Source organism: Barbus barbus (genome assembly GCF_936440315.1).
Source record: "Barbus barbus genome assembly, chromosome: 28".
NCBI classification, from domain to species: domain Eukaryota; kingdom Metazoa; phylum Chordata; class Actinopteri; order Cypriniformes; family Cyprinidae; genus Barbus; species Barbus barbus.
In genome coordinates, this window is record NC_136756.1 from 17,067,880 (window position 1) to 17,086,571 (window position 18,692).

An 18,692-nucleotide genomic window follows, 5' to 3' on the forward strand; every position below is an offset into this window, starting at 1 on the left:
CACCCACTCAACACACACACAAACATGCTAATACATCCACACACACCCAGCATTCAGCTGTCCAATAAATTCCAATGTCAGCCTGGCTCCTGACATCAGCTTCTCATGTACTGTACTTTTAGATGGCATTTAACACACACACACACATACACATGATAGTAGAACCCTTTATTCTAAATGTTTACATATACACACACACATGTTCAATTTACACATATACACATATGGGTCATTCCATGTCAAATCAACCAAATTTCAGAAACTTCCCTGGCTCAAATGTTTTATTTTTTTAAATCTTTCATTTTATTTATTTATTTTTTCTGTAGAAAGAGAAACATAAATAGTGATGAAGGCCAAAATATTAAATGTCACAGGTTTACAGTTACTGAGTAATCCACTATTTTGTAGGGGGGGCCAAATTGACTTTAGAAAGATAGCAGCATCATTATGTTATTTTTACACAGAGATTGGTATCTCTATTACAGTTTTTCTCAGTCGCTTTAGTACATTTCTCGAATCATCCTTGACATTTGCAAAACAGTAAGTGCATTTCTCAAAACAACTCGTGGATTACCTGCAAAAGCCAGTCACTCAGTCACTCAAAATACTTAGTTCATCTCTCAAAAATAAATATCTGTGTCAATGAACATGTCAGTGCCATCAGAATGACAAGTCCTTGTGTCATTGTGTATGGATAAGACAGTCAAATTGCTTAGTCATGTTGTCAATATAACAGTGTGATCTGGAGGGATGTTCTGATGTAAACTATGGCTACAGTTTGGATGACAGTTACTGTACTGAAATGCAGAATGTATGCCATATTTCCTTTCAAAAGTACAAATTTACACATTACTGTATGTGGGATATTGATTGAAAGAGACTGTTTCAAAATGTTTGAATTATTGAGGATATGGTCGATCTCCCAATTTTGAGCTGCACCCTTCAGCCATTGTAAGGCCATGATTGACAACATTATTTCATCTGATATGCACCTCTGTCCTTGGCCTCTTCTTCCTCTTCCTCTTCCTCTGTTTTGCCTCTGTACACTTCCATGCATCCTTACTCCTCTTCTTCCTCTCGGCTGTTGTCCCTGATCGTTTTCTGGATGTTCATCCAGTGTCAGAATTTGTCAATTTTGTGTTGTCCTCTGTCTATATATGCTTTCCAATTGAAGGGTCATGAAATGCACCTTTGATCTATTTCAGAGAATTTGTTTATAATTGGTTGATCTATATTCTCTTCATTAGTGAGAGTCAAGATTCACTTGCACAATTCATGGCAAATTTACAAAAAGTCTAATAGAGATGTGTAGAAAATATGCTTGACAGTTTATGACAACTAGAGCAACCATTTAGCATTTAATGACTTATACGATGAACTAATGACTAGATATTTTGAGGGGTAAGACAAGCACAGAGGTCTATATAATACATTTTGAGCAACACGACATAAGCAATTGATAATGTAGGAAACAGCAGAGAATTGTACATAATCATTTGCATGGATGTACCAAAGCATTTGCAACTTGTTCAAAGAATTGAGAAACTGCTTTTTTGATGTGCACAATTGACACAATGATGTGAAGATTGAACAGGTAGTTTTGAGAATTTCAATTCTGATCTGAGAAATGTACCAAAGCGACTGAGAAAAACTGTAGTTAAAGCGGTTGAATTTAGCAATCTTAGTTTCATTATGCCAATGGAGATGGCATAAAGCATGTCTCGTGTTTTTGACTCGTTTTCATGCCTGTAACTCAAGAAGTATTACAGTTTTTTTCAAAATGCTTACACACAGTTTTTGAAACTATGGCTCCATTTCTCAAAACTCTACACATATCTTGCAAAAAGCAAACACTTCATTGAAAACTGTTTTTAACTCTTCTAAAATAATTAGCCACATACTAAAATATATATTTTACAGCAGAATGTGAATTTGATACTATTGTGAAGCTGCTGTGAAACAATCTATATTGGATAAAGCACTTTAGAAATAAAATTGACTTTCTGACTTGGCTTGTATGCATGTTTAGGATAGCTAGATAGACAGATAGATTAGATAGATAGATAGATAGATAGATAGATAGATAGATAGATAGATAGATAGATAGATAGATAGATAGATAGATAGATAGATAGATAGATAGATAGATAGATAGATAGATAGATAGATAGATAGATAGATAGATAGATCACTATGGCTTCACAATAGTATCAAATTCACATTCTGCTGTATAGCAGCTCTAACAAGTCAATAGAGTCATTCTACAGCTCAAGTCAGTTCAGTATTGATTCAGTTCATTTGCATAACTGTGTAAAATTCGTCAGTCATACATACTGACTCTCATATACCTTAGTGTAGCTGTAGATTATTTGTGTGTGAATCAAAGTGAAAATAATATAGATGTTCACCAGATTGGACCATCAGTGAAGATTGTAAAGATGGAGATCTTTTTTCTATGGAGAAATTTCTGAGAACCAGACGATGAAAGTAAAAGCTCCATTTAACTTTTTGCCCTCCATCTACGCTCATTACGGTCTAAGAGAAATGAGATCCTCACAATAACCATCAAACAAACATACCTTTTATATGTCAAATTTAAGCTGAAAGTTAATATATTAGCTTAACTTATTAAATATACTTATTAAACTTATAAGAAATATATTTTTATATATTTAAAATCACAGAAAGGAATGAAACAAGAGAATGTTTAAAAATCAACTATATATGATAAGGGAATAACTGTAGTGTTGAGTGTTTAACCTTCAGTACATCAGATGAGTCAAGTCTCTCGCTGGTACTGTACTCCCTACAAATATATCACAGCGAGTGGACGGCACTGAGAGTGACTGTTTCTCAAGACCAGGGGAGTGACCAGAAATACTAGGAGAATCTGCACATATGTGTGTATCCTGGCTCTGAAGTAAACATGAGGTTGCTGTGTTAGCTCTCCTCCCTTAAACACACACACATTCTTCTGTGATACACATATGATATGGTTCACTTTAGGTAATTTAAGTTTAGCATACATGTTTATGTGTGCGTTTGTGTTAGCAAGACTTTGTAGTATTTTCCGACGGTCTGTGTTCACTTTTTTTGCAGGCATGTATTCTACCTAAGCTGCTCACAGTCCTGTTATGTCATTAAGGTTTTATTTTTACACTTTGCAAAATTGTGTGTATATTTGTATTTCGGTGTGTGTGTGTGTGTGTGCATATCGAGACATTGTTTTTTGTGTTTTGGAGCTTCTAGGTCTTTCCTGTGTGCTCATGGGAGTGTACATGAAGGCTTTTACTGGTCAGGAAGTGCCCTTCTAATTAGGAATGTAGAAATCATTGTATCACAAACAAACTGTTATAGAGCTTAGACTGTGAACAGGACGTCATAGTGGGTTTCCCACTAAAAGAGTCCATTGTTCATAGCTAGAGAGAGAGAGAGTAGCTGGGCTACTGCCTAAAACCACATTCAGCCTCATACATATATGCTCACCCACTTAAAGACACACGCAGAAGTGACTGTCATGATTTGATTAGAGGGCTTTCTGATTACTAAGAAGAGAATAAGATATTTGTTAAAAAATTATATAATTATCAATACTGGATGACTATCTCAAGACCAAAATAAGCAAACTACAATTTACTACAACGTAGTGCATATTAAATAATAACATGTTCCACTAATATTTGGCAATTTTCACAGAAAGATTGCCAAATATTAGTGATATGCCATTTAAATTAAACAGTACAAAGTCAAAAATACAATTAAATATATCGATATGGAAAAGATCTATAGTACAAAGTTATGGTGAATATGGTGAATTTTTTATTTCATGCTGACTTTAATAAAACATGTGTGCATTATTAGTGAAGTAAAACGTTAGACATCTTTGGAATCTAAAATGGAAAAGTAATGAGGATGCCAAAAATAAAAAATAAAATAATCTGATAAAGTACAGATACTTGAAAAATGAATGGAAAAAAAATGTTATGTTATGGTCCACTTCAAAATAAAAGTCAATGTCCAAATACGTTTTGGGGGCAGCTATTTGGGACTCTCATGTTATTTACTCTACTTAACCAGAGAGGTCACTTAAGTGCATAGTCATATTTACAAAGATGCCTTAATTCATTGACTCTGCATATCTCTTCCTCTCTCTCCCTTGTCTTTTACAGTCTTTATAACCTAAGGGATTAGAGAGACAGAGAAAGGGAATGTGTGGGTGTGTGTTTGTGTGAGAAAGAGACAGTGCATGGGCGTAAATGTGTGTGAAAAGCTGGAATGCTGAGTAAAAAGGGGCCGAAAAGTAAACACAGATAAACAGACAATGTTATCTGGGATCCACAACAACACAATATGGCAGCACAACATACTTTGGAAATTTTTTTATTGAAACTGACTGAACAATAAGAACAAAAAACAAAACAAAAAAACACCACCCTCAAAATACAAAGACAAACTATCGGCTTTAACTGGATTCTGGCATCAAATGAGATCATGGAGGAACAGGAAATAAAGAGGAATCTGGCAAGCAAAAAACACAAAATATCGTTGCAAACAACTGCAGTGTCTTCTCAATATTAAACATTTATTCTTCATCATTCGGTGCACCTAATACTGATCTCTTAAAGCAAAGCCCAGGATAGCAACGCTCTCGAACTTCAGAAAGAAACACAAACCCCAACACTGACAAAAAGAAATGCTAACTCAACTATACCATGCAAAATGTCTGTATGCTGTTAAAATGATGTAGTCCAGGCTGAGGAACATCAGGATTTTAGAGATACATGCCAATAGCAGCTGTGCGCTGGAGCTAAGCGGATTGGAACACACAATAAATGATGCGCTCCAGAGGAAGTGATGTCACTTTTGGAATGGGTGACAGTTAAGAACAACACAGTCAAGGCACTCCGTATTAATGCACTTCAAACGAATAAATCTCAAGCACTTATTGTATGCTGCTCCCCTTAACTAATAATTTAAAAAAATTTATTAGCCAATGCCGCTTACACATCTTGAGAACAGAATATGTCCTCAGCATCTGCTTATGACAGTTCATAGACTGTTCATAATGCGTCATAGTCCTTTTGGACACATCTGTAGAATGGGGAAAAGAATAATGATTTTGGATTTGTTTTATTTTCTGTATGATATTTACACTCAGTGGAATAAAAACATACAAGCTTTTGCTTGCATGGGCAGCTGTTTGTTTGTTTTTGTTTATTAGGTCCTTTACAAATTCATTCATTAATCTCCTGTTACATTAATATGCATAAAAAAAGATACTGTAACTTCCTGTGGCCTCCCACTGTTGGGATAAATGAGGCTATTCAGGCTAAATAAAGGGACTTGTGGGCGTTGTGAAGGTGTTTTTGTGGGAGGGCATCTTTTTCAATGGGAAAGGGGATGGGACACTCTCCTGCTCCCCTTATAGTTCTGGATGGATGGTGAGTGTGCTGCTTGTGTTGTTTCTAATAGCAAAACAATAGTTCAGAACTTCCCGGATTTCTTCTTCTTCTCTTCCTGTCGTGCCTTTCTTTTCAGGGGCTGGGAAAGAAGGAAAGGGGAGAAGCTATTTAGCGCAAATACACCAGAATCACAAACTTGTTTGTATCCATGTAACATAGACAAAGATAAACTTACAAATAAATTGTATACATGACAATATAAATGTTGCATTCGTAAATTTAATTCAGTAATGATCCAGACATACTTACAATATCTGGAAAGTTTTTTTTATATAATTTTAATTCAATTAGTTATTTTTTAGCATATTGTTTTTTTTTGGGGGGGGGGGGGGGGGGGGGTGTCACACCATGTTAGTACCACGAATATAGCATGAACAGCACTTTGTTGCTACACTATTTTAAAACAGTACATTTGCAGCATGATTTTCTCTGATGGCGAGGAGCAATGTAACCACTGTAGTTTTTGATTCCACAGCTAAACATTCTGTTTGGCTGGTACATAGGATTCCATAATGTCATAATTTCGCTGTTCAGCTTTCTGATCCATGAACGGTTGAGTGGTGTATTTCTCCAATATTTGCAATTTGGTTGGAAACTGGTAGAGGACTTTTTGGAGTAGCAACATAGTTTTGTCAAGCTCTAACATGTTTAACATTTTATGAGCAACTGGGTTACGCTAATTAATCCGGGTTATCAATGAAATAGTAAGGAAGTTACAGAGATCAAGATGCTCTCATGTTTTTGATGCTTTCGTTTCTTTGCAGTCCTACAACATAGAAACCATTTACTGTTAGCATGCAAAATTTCACCGCAATCATATATAGAGAATATGTTCTTAAAGCAGCCAGCAACATCTGTTAAACATTATTATCAAAACAACATTGGATTCCATTGACTTTCATTGTATGGGCAAAAAACACATTTATCAAAATATCGAAAATGCAAAGAAAATCATATAGGTTTGGAATAGAATGAGGGCAAGAAAATAATGACTTTTTGTGGGGGGGGGGGGTGAACTAACTCTTAAAGGTAATTATGAATTAATAATTGTATAAAAAATACTTTTACCTTAAATATGTTATTTAATTTCTTGTTCATAATAATATAAGTACTTACGAGTATTGGCCCATTCTTCTGACCACCAAGATGATTACAGCAATGACAACAATCACTGTAATCAATGCACCAATTACAATCCCCACCAAATGTCCTGTGCCCAAACCTGGAATGAGGAAAATGACCAGGTATCATGACAATGACTGCTCATCCTCACTGGAGCACATTCTGAATTCCCGTTCACACCATTAAAGATACTATAATAATAAAGTATGTTCTAAATGTAAAAAAAATTTTTATATATGTAAAATAATAGCATAGTCCACACCTCAACTATACTGATAACAACAGAGAGAAACTATATAATTGCAATAACTTGTAAAAAAAACAATTTTAATGATAAAAACATTGACTGTTATCGTTCTTGGTGTGAACAGGCCTTTACTCTAACAATATTTACATTGTATGTCTGTGAGTATGCTGTATATCTAACCTTTATCCTCCGCATCTACACCCTTTGATTCTGTATCTTCAGGTTTCTCAGTTTCTTCTGCTTTGTGGTGTACAGTAGTGGCTTCAGAGTCCTCTTTAGGTCCACCTTCTGTTGATTGCGTTGTATCTGTTGGGGCTGTTGTTTCTAATGGGGCTTCTGATTGTACCACTGTTGCTGCGGTGGAACCCACTGGCACTTCTTCTGTTGAGGCAGCTGCTTCTGTAGCCTCAGAAGCAGGCTCTGACGTTGAAACAGCAACTTGAGGAGCTGTTTCCGATTCTGGCGATTCTGATACAGGATTTGTTTCAGTAGATATATCAGTAGATGTTGGCACCACCAGAGTACCTGGTACAAGAACAACAAAAAAGTTCATAAAAATCGACTGCTAGAAACCCTTAGATGTTACATTTCAACATCAGAGGAGAGAGTTGGATGAAAATGGAGAAATTCCACTGACACTGACGCTGTTTGCTGTCTGTTTTGGTTCTCCAGTGGTTGTATTGGATGGGTAAGCCAGAATTTTCTCATGGCCTGCCGTTAATAGCAAGAACATTCCGGCCTTCTCCATCAACCCAGTAAACACTTACACGTTCACTTAGACATTTACGAACAAAAACATTCTGCCACTCCGCCAGGGGAAAAGTCATGCCCTGCCTATTGGGCTCCACACTAATGAGATCACTTCCTTTCTACGTCATACCTTCAGCCAGACTAATTGTCTCACTTCCTGGGTGGAGCTGGCAATAACTGCACAGAAGGAAATTAAGCACTGGAGAAATAAAAAAAAAACATGGCAAAAATGGCATGTTTCCTTAGGGCTGATCTTAGATATTTCTGCATCACTCATAATGACCTCAGCAACCATTAGAGACACTGCAAAAGCTGATCTCCGATCTGTGCTAGTGTCTGAGCCAGATGGACTCCACATGAGAAACTTTCTCTTGGCGATCTGAGGGGAAACTCCCTTTACAATAACACCACCTCAACTGCTGAACTACACACTTTAAAATATCAAACTCAGCATGCATTGCACATCAGCTCTGGGTGAATAGCAAATTACTGTTTCGGTTCTTTAGTAATAATTTTATGAAGCAGTTTTATATAATACTGATGATTATGTGACCCAGACACTCTCAGCAGTTTGGAATTAAAAGAGTTCTTCGCTCAAATGAAAATGTCATTGTACTCATGAGGGTGAGCAGTTTCCCAGTTTCCCCAGTCTTGAAGAACCCTAAAAGGAAATTGCTGAAGAATATCTTGGCCTTTTTTATCATTTAAAAATATGACAAATTTCATTATATTTTATATACATATGTTCTTTATGAAAATTACAGTACTAGGAATTTCTGAGTAAAAATTGCTTCTACACCAAATTTTTTTAGTGTACTTTTATGATAAGTTTATGGTACTTTTGAGTTCTTTTTGAAGTTTCATTGTAACTGCATCGAAAGAGCAACTAGCAAAATATGTCCTTATGTAATCCACGGAACAGAGCGTTATACAACTTTGGAAATGACATGAGGTGAGTAAATGACAGAATGTTCATTTTTGGATGAACTATCCCTTTAATAATAGGTTTCCACAATAGGTTTTGTTATTTTAAACCCATATTTATATGACCTAATTAACTGGACTCCCAAAATAAAACATTAAAACAAGTTAAGAACTTTTACGTGAGAGGAGAAAATTATTCAAGTGGGCGTCAAAAAAAAAAGAAAGAAAGACAGAAAAATCTGTCACTGTTACTTTTCATAGTGCCACAATCAAACAAAACAGTCCTGTTAAGAAACATATGTAAGTGTGGGGTGTGGTCAGAGATCACAATGCCCTGTGTGTATGTGGGTAAGTGTCAGTTTGTGTGTTTATATTAATGTTCTTGTTGACTGCTGCTAACAATCAGCTCATTATGTTTGAGACCCCAACAATTAGTTCTAAGTATGGCTCTCTTCCCCTCCAACCACTACCACACACACTCACATAAATACACACAATGTGATGGGAGGAGCGGAATATGGAGAAAAAGACAGCTGTTCTCTCCCTCTCTTTCTTCAAGTTGTACACAGCAGCATGGCCAGCTATTGTAGTTATGTAAAGCATAATGTACTGTCAGTCCCTCATTATTGGGGAATAGCGGAGATTTACTTATAATGGGCACTCATGATGTTAACTGACAAACACTACACCAATATTACAGTAATATTGATACTTCAGAAATAATTTGCAATACATTCGATAAGATTGCAATTTCCAATTTGCATTTGTATGAAAGCGAAAGCAAGTCTGTGGTGTGTTAAGAGAGACAGTAGTGCCAGTTCAGTTAACTAGACGAACGGATTTATATCCACATTATTTTTAATGTAAGAAGAGAAAGCGCAGACATTTTTACCTTAAGCATGCAAGGCTTCTGGTGTGAGTCAGGGTATTTTATGCTGCTTGATATTGCCAAACTGGAATTTGTTGTCATATTATTTAAATGTATTATCGTAATCATAAACACACTAGCGCAAATAGTTTTACCGTTTACTGCACTTTGTTATTCTTGTAATTATTTACCTGTTGTGGCTAATGAATTGGAAGTCTCACACATTCACAGGAAATACCTTGCTTTTGCATTGAAAAATAAGGTGGATACAACATGGCCATTGGCGGCAGTCAATCCATCCATTCTCCAAACCGTTTGCCCTGTGTAGGGTGGATTGGCAATGATAAATAAGTGATATTAGACAACTGAATGCCTCGATTGAGAAACTTTGCCACTAAAATCACTAAAACCCACTAAAATAGAGCAGGTATGTGTGTGTCAGTGAAAATCCACCCATTAGATGATCAAATTCAAATCTATGACCAAGCCTGAAACAGTTTCCTGACAAAACTAAATCCATAAAAGGGAAAGACGAGGAAAAGGGGAGACAAATATAAAGGAAAAGAGCAGAGAACAAGGGAAATAGAGCACAAGAGGCCAGTATGGGGTGTCTGTTAAACAAGGAGGCAGAAATGTTTTCCTGGATTACAGACAAGAAAGATTGATCTTCCTTTACCCTAATTAATTACTCTCAGTCTATCAGATTAATCTCAATCTACTGCTTCAGCGTGTGTGTGTGTGTGTGTGTGCGTGTGTGTGTGTGTGTGTGTGTGTGTGTGTCTTGTGAGGGAGTAAGATGCTGGAATGTTTTAGTTCAGGAAGAACAAGTGAAGAACATCTCATAAAGGAAAATTCCCTCCTTCACACACACACACACACATCACATGGCACGTCATGAGTGGGCAGTAGAGGACATAGCAAGTGAAAAATTACTCTTATCACTAGAACAGCACACATACACATACTTATGCTCTCACGCTCACAATCTCCAGGAACAACATATCTCAAACTAACACACATCCTAATCTAAATTGAACACATAGGTGTCCAGACTTGAGGGAGACAAAACTGTATTGATATCTAATTGAGCTCTACAGTTGCCCACAAATCTAGATTCTTCTCAAAAACATCTGTGAAGTTGACTTATACACTAAGCTGTTGAGCTCAGTTCAAATTCAGAAATGAGGGATACACTCTAACAGAGGAGTTAATGTTCATTTGGATTCTAGTCTGTTAGACAGATCTGTGTTTCAGATTATGGAGTTTACTTACTTTAAATTGTGTAGAGGTATAACTCAGCACAATAAAATTCAGATTGAAATCCCTCAGACAGAACTCTGATGAGTTTATTTGGATTGAGGATCCGAATTAGCTTTTAAATTAGCTTTTGTTTTAATATTTTCAGTTTTAATTTTAGTTAAAGCTACAATTTACTTATGAGCTTTTTCATTTTATTAGTTTTTCCTTTTTTTAGTTCAATGTCTGGGTTCCAGTGTCATCCGCTTCCAGCTATTTGTAGCTGTACAAAACAGCTCGTTTTGCTGCTCGATATGGTAAACTCTTACCATATTATTTTCATGTATTATCTTAATTATGAACAAACTGGTTTGTAGTGCAAAGTGTTTTACTGTTTACTGCACTTTGTTATTCTTCTCTTTATTTCCTAATGAACTGGAAGTCTCACATATTCACAGAAAACAGCTTACTTTCATGTTGAAAAATCGCTTATACAGCACCTTAAACAAGGATGATTTTTTAAGTTATCAATAACAATATTGTTAAAGAGTGAATTTAGATTATGAAGATAAATTACATTGTGTTGTATGTAATTAATTCAAATACCGCATAATAAAGTCAGTTCAGGTTAATTTCTAGACTTTAAGGAGTTGATTCTATTCAGAATGAGGACTGGATTTCATTTAATTTTGAGCAGAACAAATTAAGTCAGATCTATCAAAACTCAGTGTTGGGGAAAGTTACTTTTAAAAGTAATGCATTACAATATTGCGTTACTCCCTAAAAAAGTAACTAATTACGTTACTTATTTACTTTTTATGGAAAGTAATGTGTTACGTTGCTTTTGCGTTACTTTTTAAATATGAGCAGGGCTTGATTGTTTTTAATATAAGAAGTTCTATATATAGCTAATGTAAAAGCCCTTTCACACCAAAAAGTGTAATGAATAAACCTCAGGCTGAAGGAAAAGTAAATTCATGTCTTACATTCAGTAGAATGCAGGAGAAAAAGGTTCAAGACTTTTCAGAAATAAAAAAAAACAATGAAGCTGTTAGTTTCTTTAAAGTAATTTTTGCTTATTAGTATGGTTGAACTGGATCATCAAAGGTCAGCAGCAAAGACACTGGTTAATAAAATGGGATTAGATACATTTGTGTTGTTTAACATATTTAATTATTGCAGGTTTGCGTCATATTCTGAGTTTGCATTTTGATGAATAACCTACTTAAAACATTCTGTTTTTTGAGAGTGGGATGAATTAATGCACATTCACAGTCTAGAACTACAGTAACATCATGTTCACACAGCGCACACAACGCATCTGTACTTCCAATTTCTCCCAACATGGGGACAGGAGAACTTTCACTCAATGAATGGGAAAAAAGTAACTCAGATATTTTCTTGTAAATTAAAAAGTAATGCGTTACTTTACTAGTTACTTGAAAAAAGTGTTACCCCCAACACTGTCAAAACTGTGTTTGCACTCTGAAGTTGAATATGAAGTTGATTGAGCTCTGTAAATAAGTTGGACTGAGTTTGTGGTAGCAGTCAGAGACCCTGAGAGAGTTTCAGGGTTCGTGTAGCTAAATTAACGGACAGTACACCCAATACCTTGAAGTGCTCTCACGTGTCAGTTTACCATTACTCTATTCATAACACACACAACACATAACAGGCTGACTTAGAGATCTGAAAAGGTAAAAAGATCACAGAACAACACAAACATTAATCTGTTTCTCCAAAATAATTGTATAAACAATGCTGCATACTAAAAAAAAGAGTATACAGAGTAGAAACGTTTAACTGAAGCCCTCTTTTAGAACAGGGAGTGGCACCAACAGACTGGGAGAACGGGAAGAAAGGGAGACGAATGGCAGCAGGAGAAAGAATGAGAGAGACAGAGGAAGTCTGGAGAGGAAGAGTGTGCGTTGATGCTCTCCTCTGATTGCAGGGAGTGAAGTTTTCTAAAGTTTGAAACTTGCTGAGCATTTTAATGGGATGTTTAGAGGGCTGTAACTGACCCTGAGCAGTGAATCAGAGGCGCTGCAGTTTAAAAATAACGCACATGCCCCTCCAACCCACCTCTGAGAGGGGTGAAAGCTCGATACCCCGCCAAAGATGGTTACAAGCAAAGGGGGGTGAAGAGAGGGAGAGAAAGACCTACAAAATAAGCGCATACGGGGCGTCTCTCTTTCTCTCTCTCTCAGGCCTGCTCTGCCCTCAGATGTAACCAGCCTGTATACTAAATCCTCAAATGCTTCCCTTAAATATAGAGTCGGCTCTATTAATACATGTGTAACCCTGCCCAGAGTGAAAGAAACAGGGAGAAACCGAGAAATAGATCAGTGCTGACTAAGAACTGTTTTAACAATCATTGCAACATTACATCATTTTCCCAGCATTAGGTCCACATGAAAGAAACACTGTATCAGCACATGCCTAGATGTATGGATAATGTTTATTGTGAACAGAAGGCACTGAAACATCATATATAGATGTACATACTGTAAAAATTATTTTTCAAGGTAAATAAAAAAGTCGTTCTACTTCAAAATTGCATGTTCATTTTCTTGCACTCAAAACAGTGTATATATAGTGTTGCTGATCACTAAAATATTACAATAAATTAATGATCTAAATAAGCAAATGAAAAATAAAATCATGTAAAACACTCCTTTTTTCCTTTACATACTGAAACTTAAGGCCAAAACACACCTCAGAAGAGAACAAACATCATTTAGTGGACATGTATTCATAGCAAAAATTAACTGAATGAATGAAGGATATGGTCAGAAAGAGATGGACAGAATGGCCAGAGTGTTTGAAAGAACGTAGAGCACCCTGTAGTTGCATTTACTTACTTGCTTGGGTAAAGGTACAGAAAGGCCCTGTCAGGGTGACCAGCAGCAGCAGTATGATCCTCATCATGGTCACTGTTGGTCACTTTTCTCCAGATGAAACTTTAACAAATTAAGAGGGTCCTGAAAGTGCACAGTAGACTGTGGATGAAATGGTGGCTCACACGCTCAGAAGCGTGGCTTAAAGTTAGATTGAATGGAAAGAGGCGGTGTGGTCTGAAGCAGCAGTCTGGACAGAGACACTGAGAGCCAGAATGAGAGAGAGTAAATGTGCTTTAGTGTGTCTTCAGAGGGTGAGGGGGCTGGGCATTGGCGTTAGGTGGTCCTGCCCCTTATGCCTTAAAGTAAGTCTCTGTCTATCTGTCTTGCTCTCTCTCTCTCTCTCTCTCTCTCTCTTATTATATAAACCTGAAAACAGCTTCAGTATCACCTTTTTATATTACTTTTTTTTTTTACTTTGACCATTACATTTCTTTTTCTCAAAAATAATAATAGGCTAATGATAATAATCTTATGGAACAGGTTAGATATGCTATATTTAATGTTATGTGAATATAAACAGATGTGATTGCTAGACAGTCTGATCAATGGTTTACTGTTGTACTGAAATTTTTTCAGTACTTTCCAAAAATAATCGAAAATTAGATGTGGCTTAAGACAGTACAGCCTATTGTACAGACTGTAACAGTTATGTCTGTCCGTCATAGCCACATTGTGTAGTAATTGTGTAAAATTAAATATGGCGCACACCCTGACTAGGGTCTATTAGATTATGGGAATTTGTGAATTTAGGATGTAATTATGGACAGATTGCTTGTTTACGCTTGAAAATGATCGTTGTCTACTGCCACGAGGCCGATGCAAAATCCTCCAGCACATCAGCTTATGATTCTGAGGCATGGGAGCGAGAAAAAATACTTTTTAAAATCATTTTCAACCGTTAAAAAAGTTTGAAATGGCCTGTGAGGCATTTGTTGGGTGTGAATGCTGCCCTTTTATGCTTCCATCTAGTGGCTAATTTGTGTAGTTACAGGAGCACAATGTTCCTTCTGTCTGAAAGCAGCCAAATTCACTCTCACATATCAACAAGACCACACAGAAAATGTACATTTCTTAAAGACTGAGGGTAGTTATGAATCTTAATAACAAAAGTGTGTAGGTTCATTCCTGTTATTTATTACATTTTAATGTTTACAGGCTGCATGACTTCAAATATTGGATATAAAGTCTTTACAGTATCACAATTAGGTGAACATACAGGTGAATTTTAAATATTTTCTTTCTTCACGTTCTGTCTTTCTCTAGTGAAAATGTGTCAAACAAAACAAGTTTTCTTGGTTTTAATTGATTAAAGTAATTTAACAGGGTTTCCCATGTCCTCAATATCACTTTCCTAATGTTCTAATCGTTTGTAATGTCCCTTTAACAAACAAAAGCTTCTTCCTTAATGACAGGAAGTGACACATTCTGGTGGGGAACAGCTGCACAGGCATTAGCAGTGGATTTGATGTATTCTTTGATGCTTTGTGGTATTAGTTGGTGCCACTGTGAAGCATTCCATCATTTTAGATAAAACTACAGAAATTGGTATGGTAATAACAACATTCTGCAAGTAACTCTTATGCTAAACTCTTAGCATGCGGTTCCAAACCCAGCATTAATCTCTCAGGTACTATAACAGGAATGACTCTTAAGTATTTGAAAGACATTGTTTAAAGACATTCTTTTAACTCATTCATATCGCTTCACCTCATAAAAATTGAAAAGACCAAAGAAGAGAGACCATAGGATACACACATCACACAAAAGATCCCAGGAGGAGGTCTCTTAAGAGGGAAGTTAAATCAGTTTAGCTTGGAATTAGAGGCAGAAGGGTCTTAAAGGAAATACTCTTACTCACATAAACAGACACACACAAACATTCCCAGGGGCAGTGATCTTAGATGCTTGCAGTATTGCCTGTTCTCCTTTTTTATACAGTAAAAGAGAGAGAGGAAGCAAGAAAGAGAGAGTGATAAAGATGGAGGGGATATGAATAAGAGCAGAACAGAAACCAATTCTATCAAGAGTATATAACAATATTTAATAACACACACAGCCACACTCAGGATGGCAGATGCTCCTCCAAGTCTCTGTCAGGAGAAGGGAACTCAAATACAGTGGACAGAAGACAGTGAGTATCTGTTTTCTTCTGCCTCTGCAAACTTAAATTCATTTCATGTATTATAGTCCACTTCTTACCTGTGAAGTTTATAAACCTTATTCTATGATAATCTTTATTATTTTAATTCAAACATTATTTGTAGTGATGTTAAAAACTGTCTGTTCGGTTGTACTTGTTTACTGTAGTTCTGTTTGTTTATTCATATATTATTTGGTCTATTTTATATTTTTAATTTGATGGTACTGTAATTCGATAAATTACCTTTCCTATTGTTTATTTATTGTTAGCTGATGAATAGCAATAAAGTATTATACCAGGTATTATACTACATCTTTATTTTACTTTTTATACTTTTTTTACATTAGTTATTAAAATTAGAGAGCATGAACATATAATGCATAGCTTATTAGTATGTTTATTATTACATTTTAAATAAACTATTGTTTTCATATTTAAATTCACAATTTATCTAGTTGTTGGATTTATTCTCCAATTGAGATGCTGTTTGGACATGGTGATTTTTACTTTAGAGCATGACCTTAAGCTTTCAAGGATACTGTCAAATTAGCCTGAATAAAAGAAAAAAATAGAAACAGAAACAGGGTGAGAAACAGAGAGAGAGAGAGAGAGAGAGAGAGAGAGAGAGAGAGAGAGAGAGAGAGAGAGAGAGAGAGGCTGTTTTATTTGCTTGTGTTTGGGTATGAGTGAGGCAAAAGAAAAACAGCAGAATGTTAATTTTTCACCTTTCTCAACTTTTCTGTAGACTTCTTCGACTTTTGTGATTACAAATGATGAGGCAGATTATTCCACACACACACACACACACACTTTGTTTTTCCGAGGCTGCGGATTCTGTACTTTCTGTAGATGTTAGATGTCGGCACACTCATTCGCCTGGCTGCATTCGCTCCACTCATTTACCCTGCAGGCTTTTACCCCTGAGCGCTGTAGGAACACTTCAGCAGAAGCCTCTTGGATACATTTTTTGCTGCAATGACAGGCCCTTCTGTCCAGATGTACTCGAGTGCCCAGCAGTGCAGTGACCAAAGGGCAGCAGTTAAACATGACGTATCAAAAGGACTCTCACTTCACTTCAGATCATTTAAATGCAACACAACAGGACGTTTTGACATCACTGCAGTGGATTTGTGAATCTCCAAAAACAGAGAGATAGGGAGAGAGATGTTTCAGTTCTCTGACCTTTGGTGTCAGCTCTCATTATATCAAAAGCTTTATTTAGTCTGCCTGATACCTTTGTGTTACTATCTTACACACACTCACACACTTAAAATTTCTTGTAATTTTACCAAGAAAAGGATGGTATCAAATACTGCTAAACACCATATCTACTTAATCTGTGTAATAATATTTTTTCTGCTGGTGTAATCTAGTGTATATTGTTTAATACGGCTATATGAATTTTTTTTTAAAATATGTTTGTATTTTTGTTTAAAAAAATACCAGTCTGTATACTATATTAGAACAGTTCACCTATGAAAATGAAAATTTGGTGAATATTTACTCACCCTCAGGCCATCCAAGATATGTGAGTTTGTTTCTTCATCTGAATGAATTTGGAGAAATTTAGCATTACATCACTTGCTCAACAATGTATCCTCTGCAGTGAATGGGTGCCGTCAGAATGAAAGTTCAAAAGTTTTCAGCAGATTTTTGTGAACCATTATTTTAAGCCTCCTTAAACCAGCCAAAAGTAGCAAACCAGTATAAGGAACCTGACAAAGATGTTTTTACAGGGAAATATTATTTGACTTAAAGCATCTGTGTTGTGTGAGAAGTCTATAGTCTTTCTAATTGTTCAGAATGTCTTGTAGATCTCTTCACTGCTGTTTGGAATTCCACAGAATACTGAATAAAAAATTTTCTTGAAACTAGCGGTGAGTGTTAAATGATGATATTTCTGCAGGAATTAAATGCGTTTTAAAAATTTAATTTTTGTTTTAGCGTTAAAACATCATATTTTCAATTCAGGTTTCAAGATGCCAATATAAAAAGATGGAAGAAATTTTGTGTTGAAATAAAGTAGGCAATCTTTTCTTCAGAACTATCTTGTATGGTTGTGTGTATTGCTACCTTATTTCGCTGACTGCCTCAAGATTAACATAAACGCTAGATGATTAATTGTAATAGACAATATATTGGTAGGATGTATATTGAGGAATCCTGTATGATCTTTTTATTTATTTATTTTTTGCTCTTTGCTCGTTTCGCTCTTGTTTAGTTACATGACCATTAGAGGGCGACATAGATCCTCAGTGTAAGCTATACAGACACACGAGACAATTATGTATCACTGAAGAACACAGCAAACACATTTCCATGTGAAAACGCATAGGTCATTTCGTCTCATAATACTTATAAAGCCTATTTATTTCATTCAAAGCATTTCTACATTAGCCCAAGATCTACTGTCCATCATCAACTAATTTATATATATATATAGGCTATATATATATATATATATATATATATATATATTTTATTTTATTTTTTTTATTTTTTTTTCTATTACACAAAGAGTGTATCGTCTCAGTAGCCGTATTTGATCTGTTTTTCAGTGATGGTGAAGTACGCACACATTCATGTTGTTGCAGCTGAAAATGAGAGATGTGCTTCAAGATTAGGACTGACAGCAGAAGTCAGTCTTGGCTCTCAAACATGCCTATTTCAGCAGAGTCACACATCTGATGTTAGAAATTTTAATAAACTTTTCTCTGAACCAGTGTTCTTCTTGTTTATAGTCTCTTTGACAGCATTCAGTGACATTTATGTCGTCCTCCTTACTGTCAGCATTGCTTAGATTAATTGACATGCATCTATTAAAGCTGTCTAAAAGATAAGTGGTATAATTTCACTCAAGCATCTGCCATCAGCTAATGAAATGTCTAGAGCTGTAGTGGTTTGTAACCCTTATACAGACACGAGAGAAAATTTTAGATACTGCTTTAAAAATGGTCTTTTAAATTGGTCTTGAAAGAGAAATATTTTCTCCCTGTTTGTCTTTATGTGTGTGTTCGGGTTTGTTCAGGTTCAGATCCAATTT

The 18,692-nt window shown here is 35.8% G+C and overlaps 1 protein-coding gene across 1 annotated transcript; it reads right to left on the minus strand.

Moving 5' to 3' along the window:
* Positions 1-3,800: 3,800 nt before the first annotated feature.
* Positions 3,801-13,747, minus strand: pdpn (podoplanin). The gene is made up of 4 exons (XM_079383241.1): positions 13,471-13,747; positions 7,012-7,356; positions 6,579-6,684; positions 3,801-5,541 (listed from the first exon to the last, which is right to left on the minus strand). The coding sequence occupies exons 1-4, from the start codon at positions 13,535-13,537 to the stop codon at positions 5,535-5,537; spliced, it is 525 nt and encodes a 174-aa protein (XP_079239367.1). The 5' UTR covers positions 13,538-13,747; the 3' UTR covers positions 3,801-5,534.
* Positions 13,748-18,692: the final 4,945 nt, after the last annotated feature.

Excerpts from the sequence above, each read along its gene's own strand:
- pdpn (XM_079383241.1), bottom strand. The coding sequence starts at position 13,537 with ATGATGAGGATCATACTGCTGCTGCTGGTCACCCTGACAGGGCCTTTC. Across the intron at positions 7,357-13,470 it reads CTGTACCTTTACCCAAGCAA|GTACTCTGGTGGTGCCAACA; the intron begins GTAAGTAAATGC and ends TTCTTGTACCAG. Across the intron at positions 6,685-7,011 it reads TGTAGATGCGGAGGATAAAG|GTTTGGGCACAGGACATTTG; the intron begins GTTAGATATACA and ends TCCTCATTCCAG.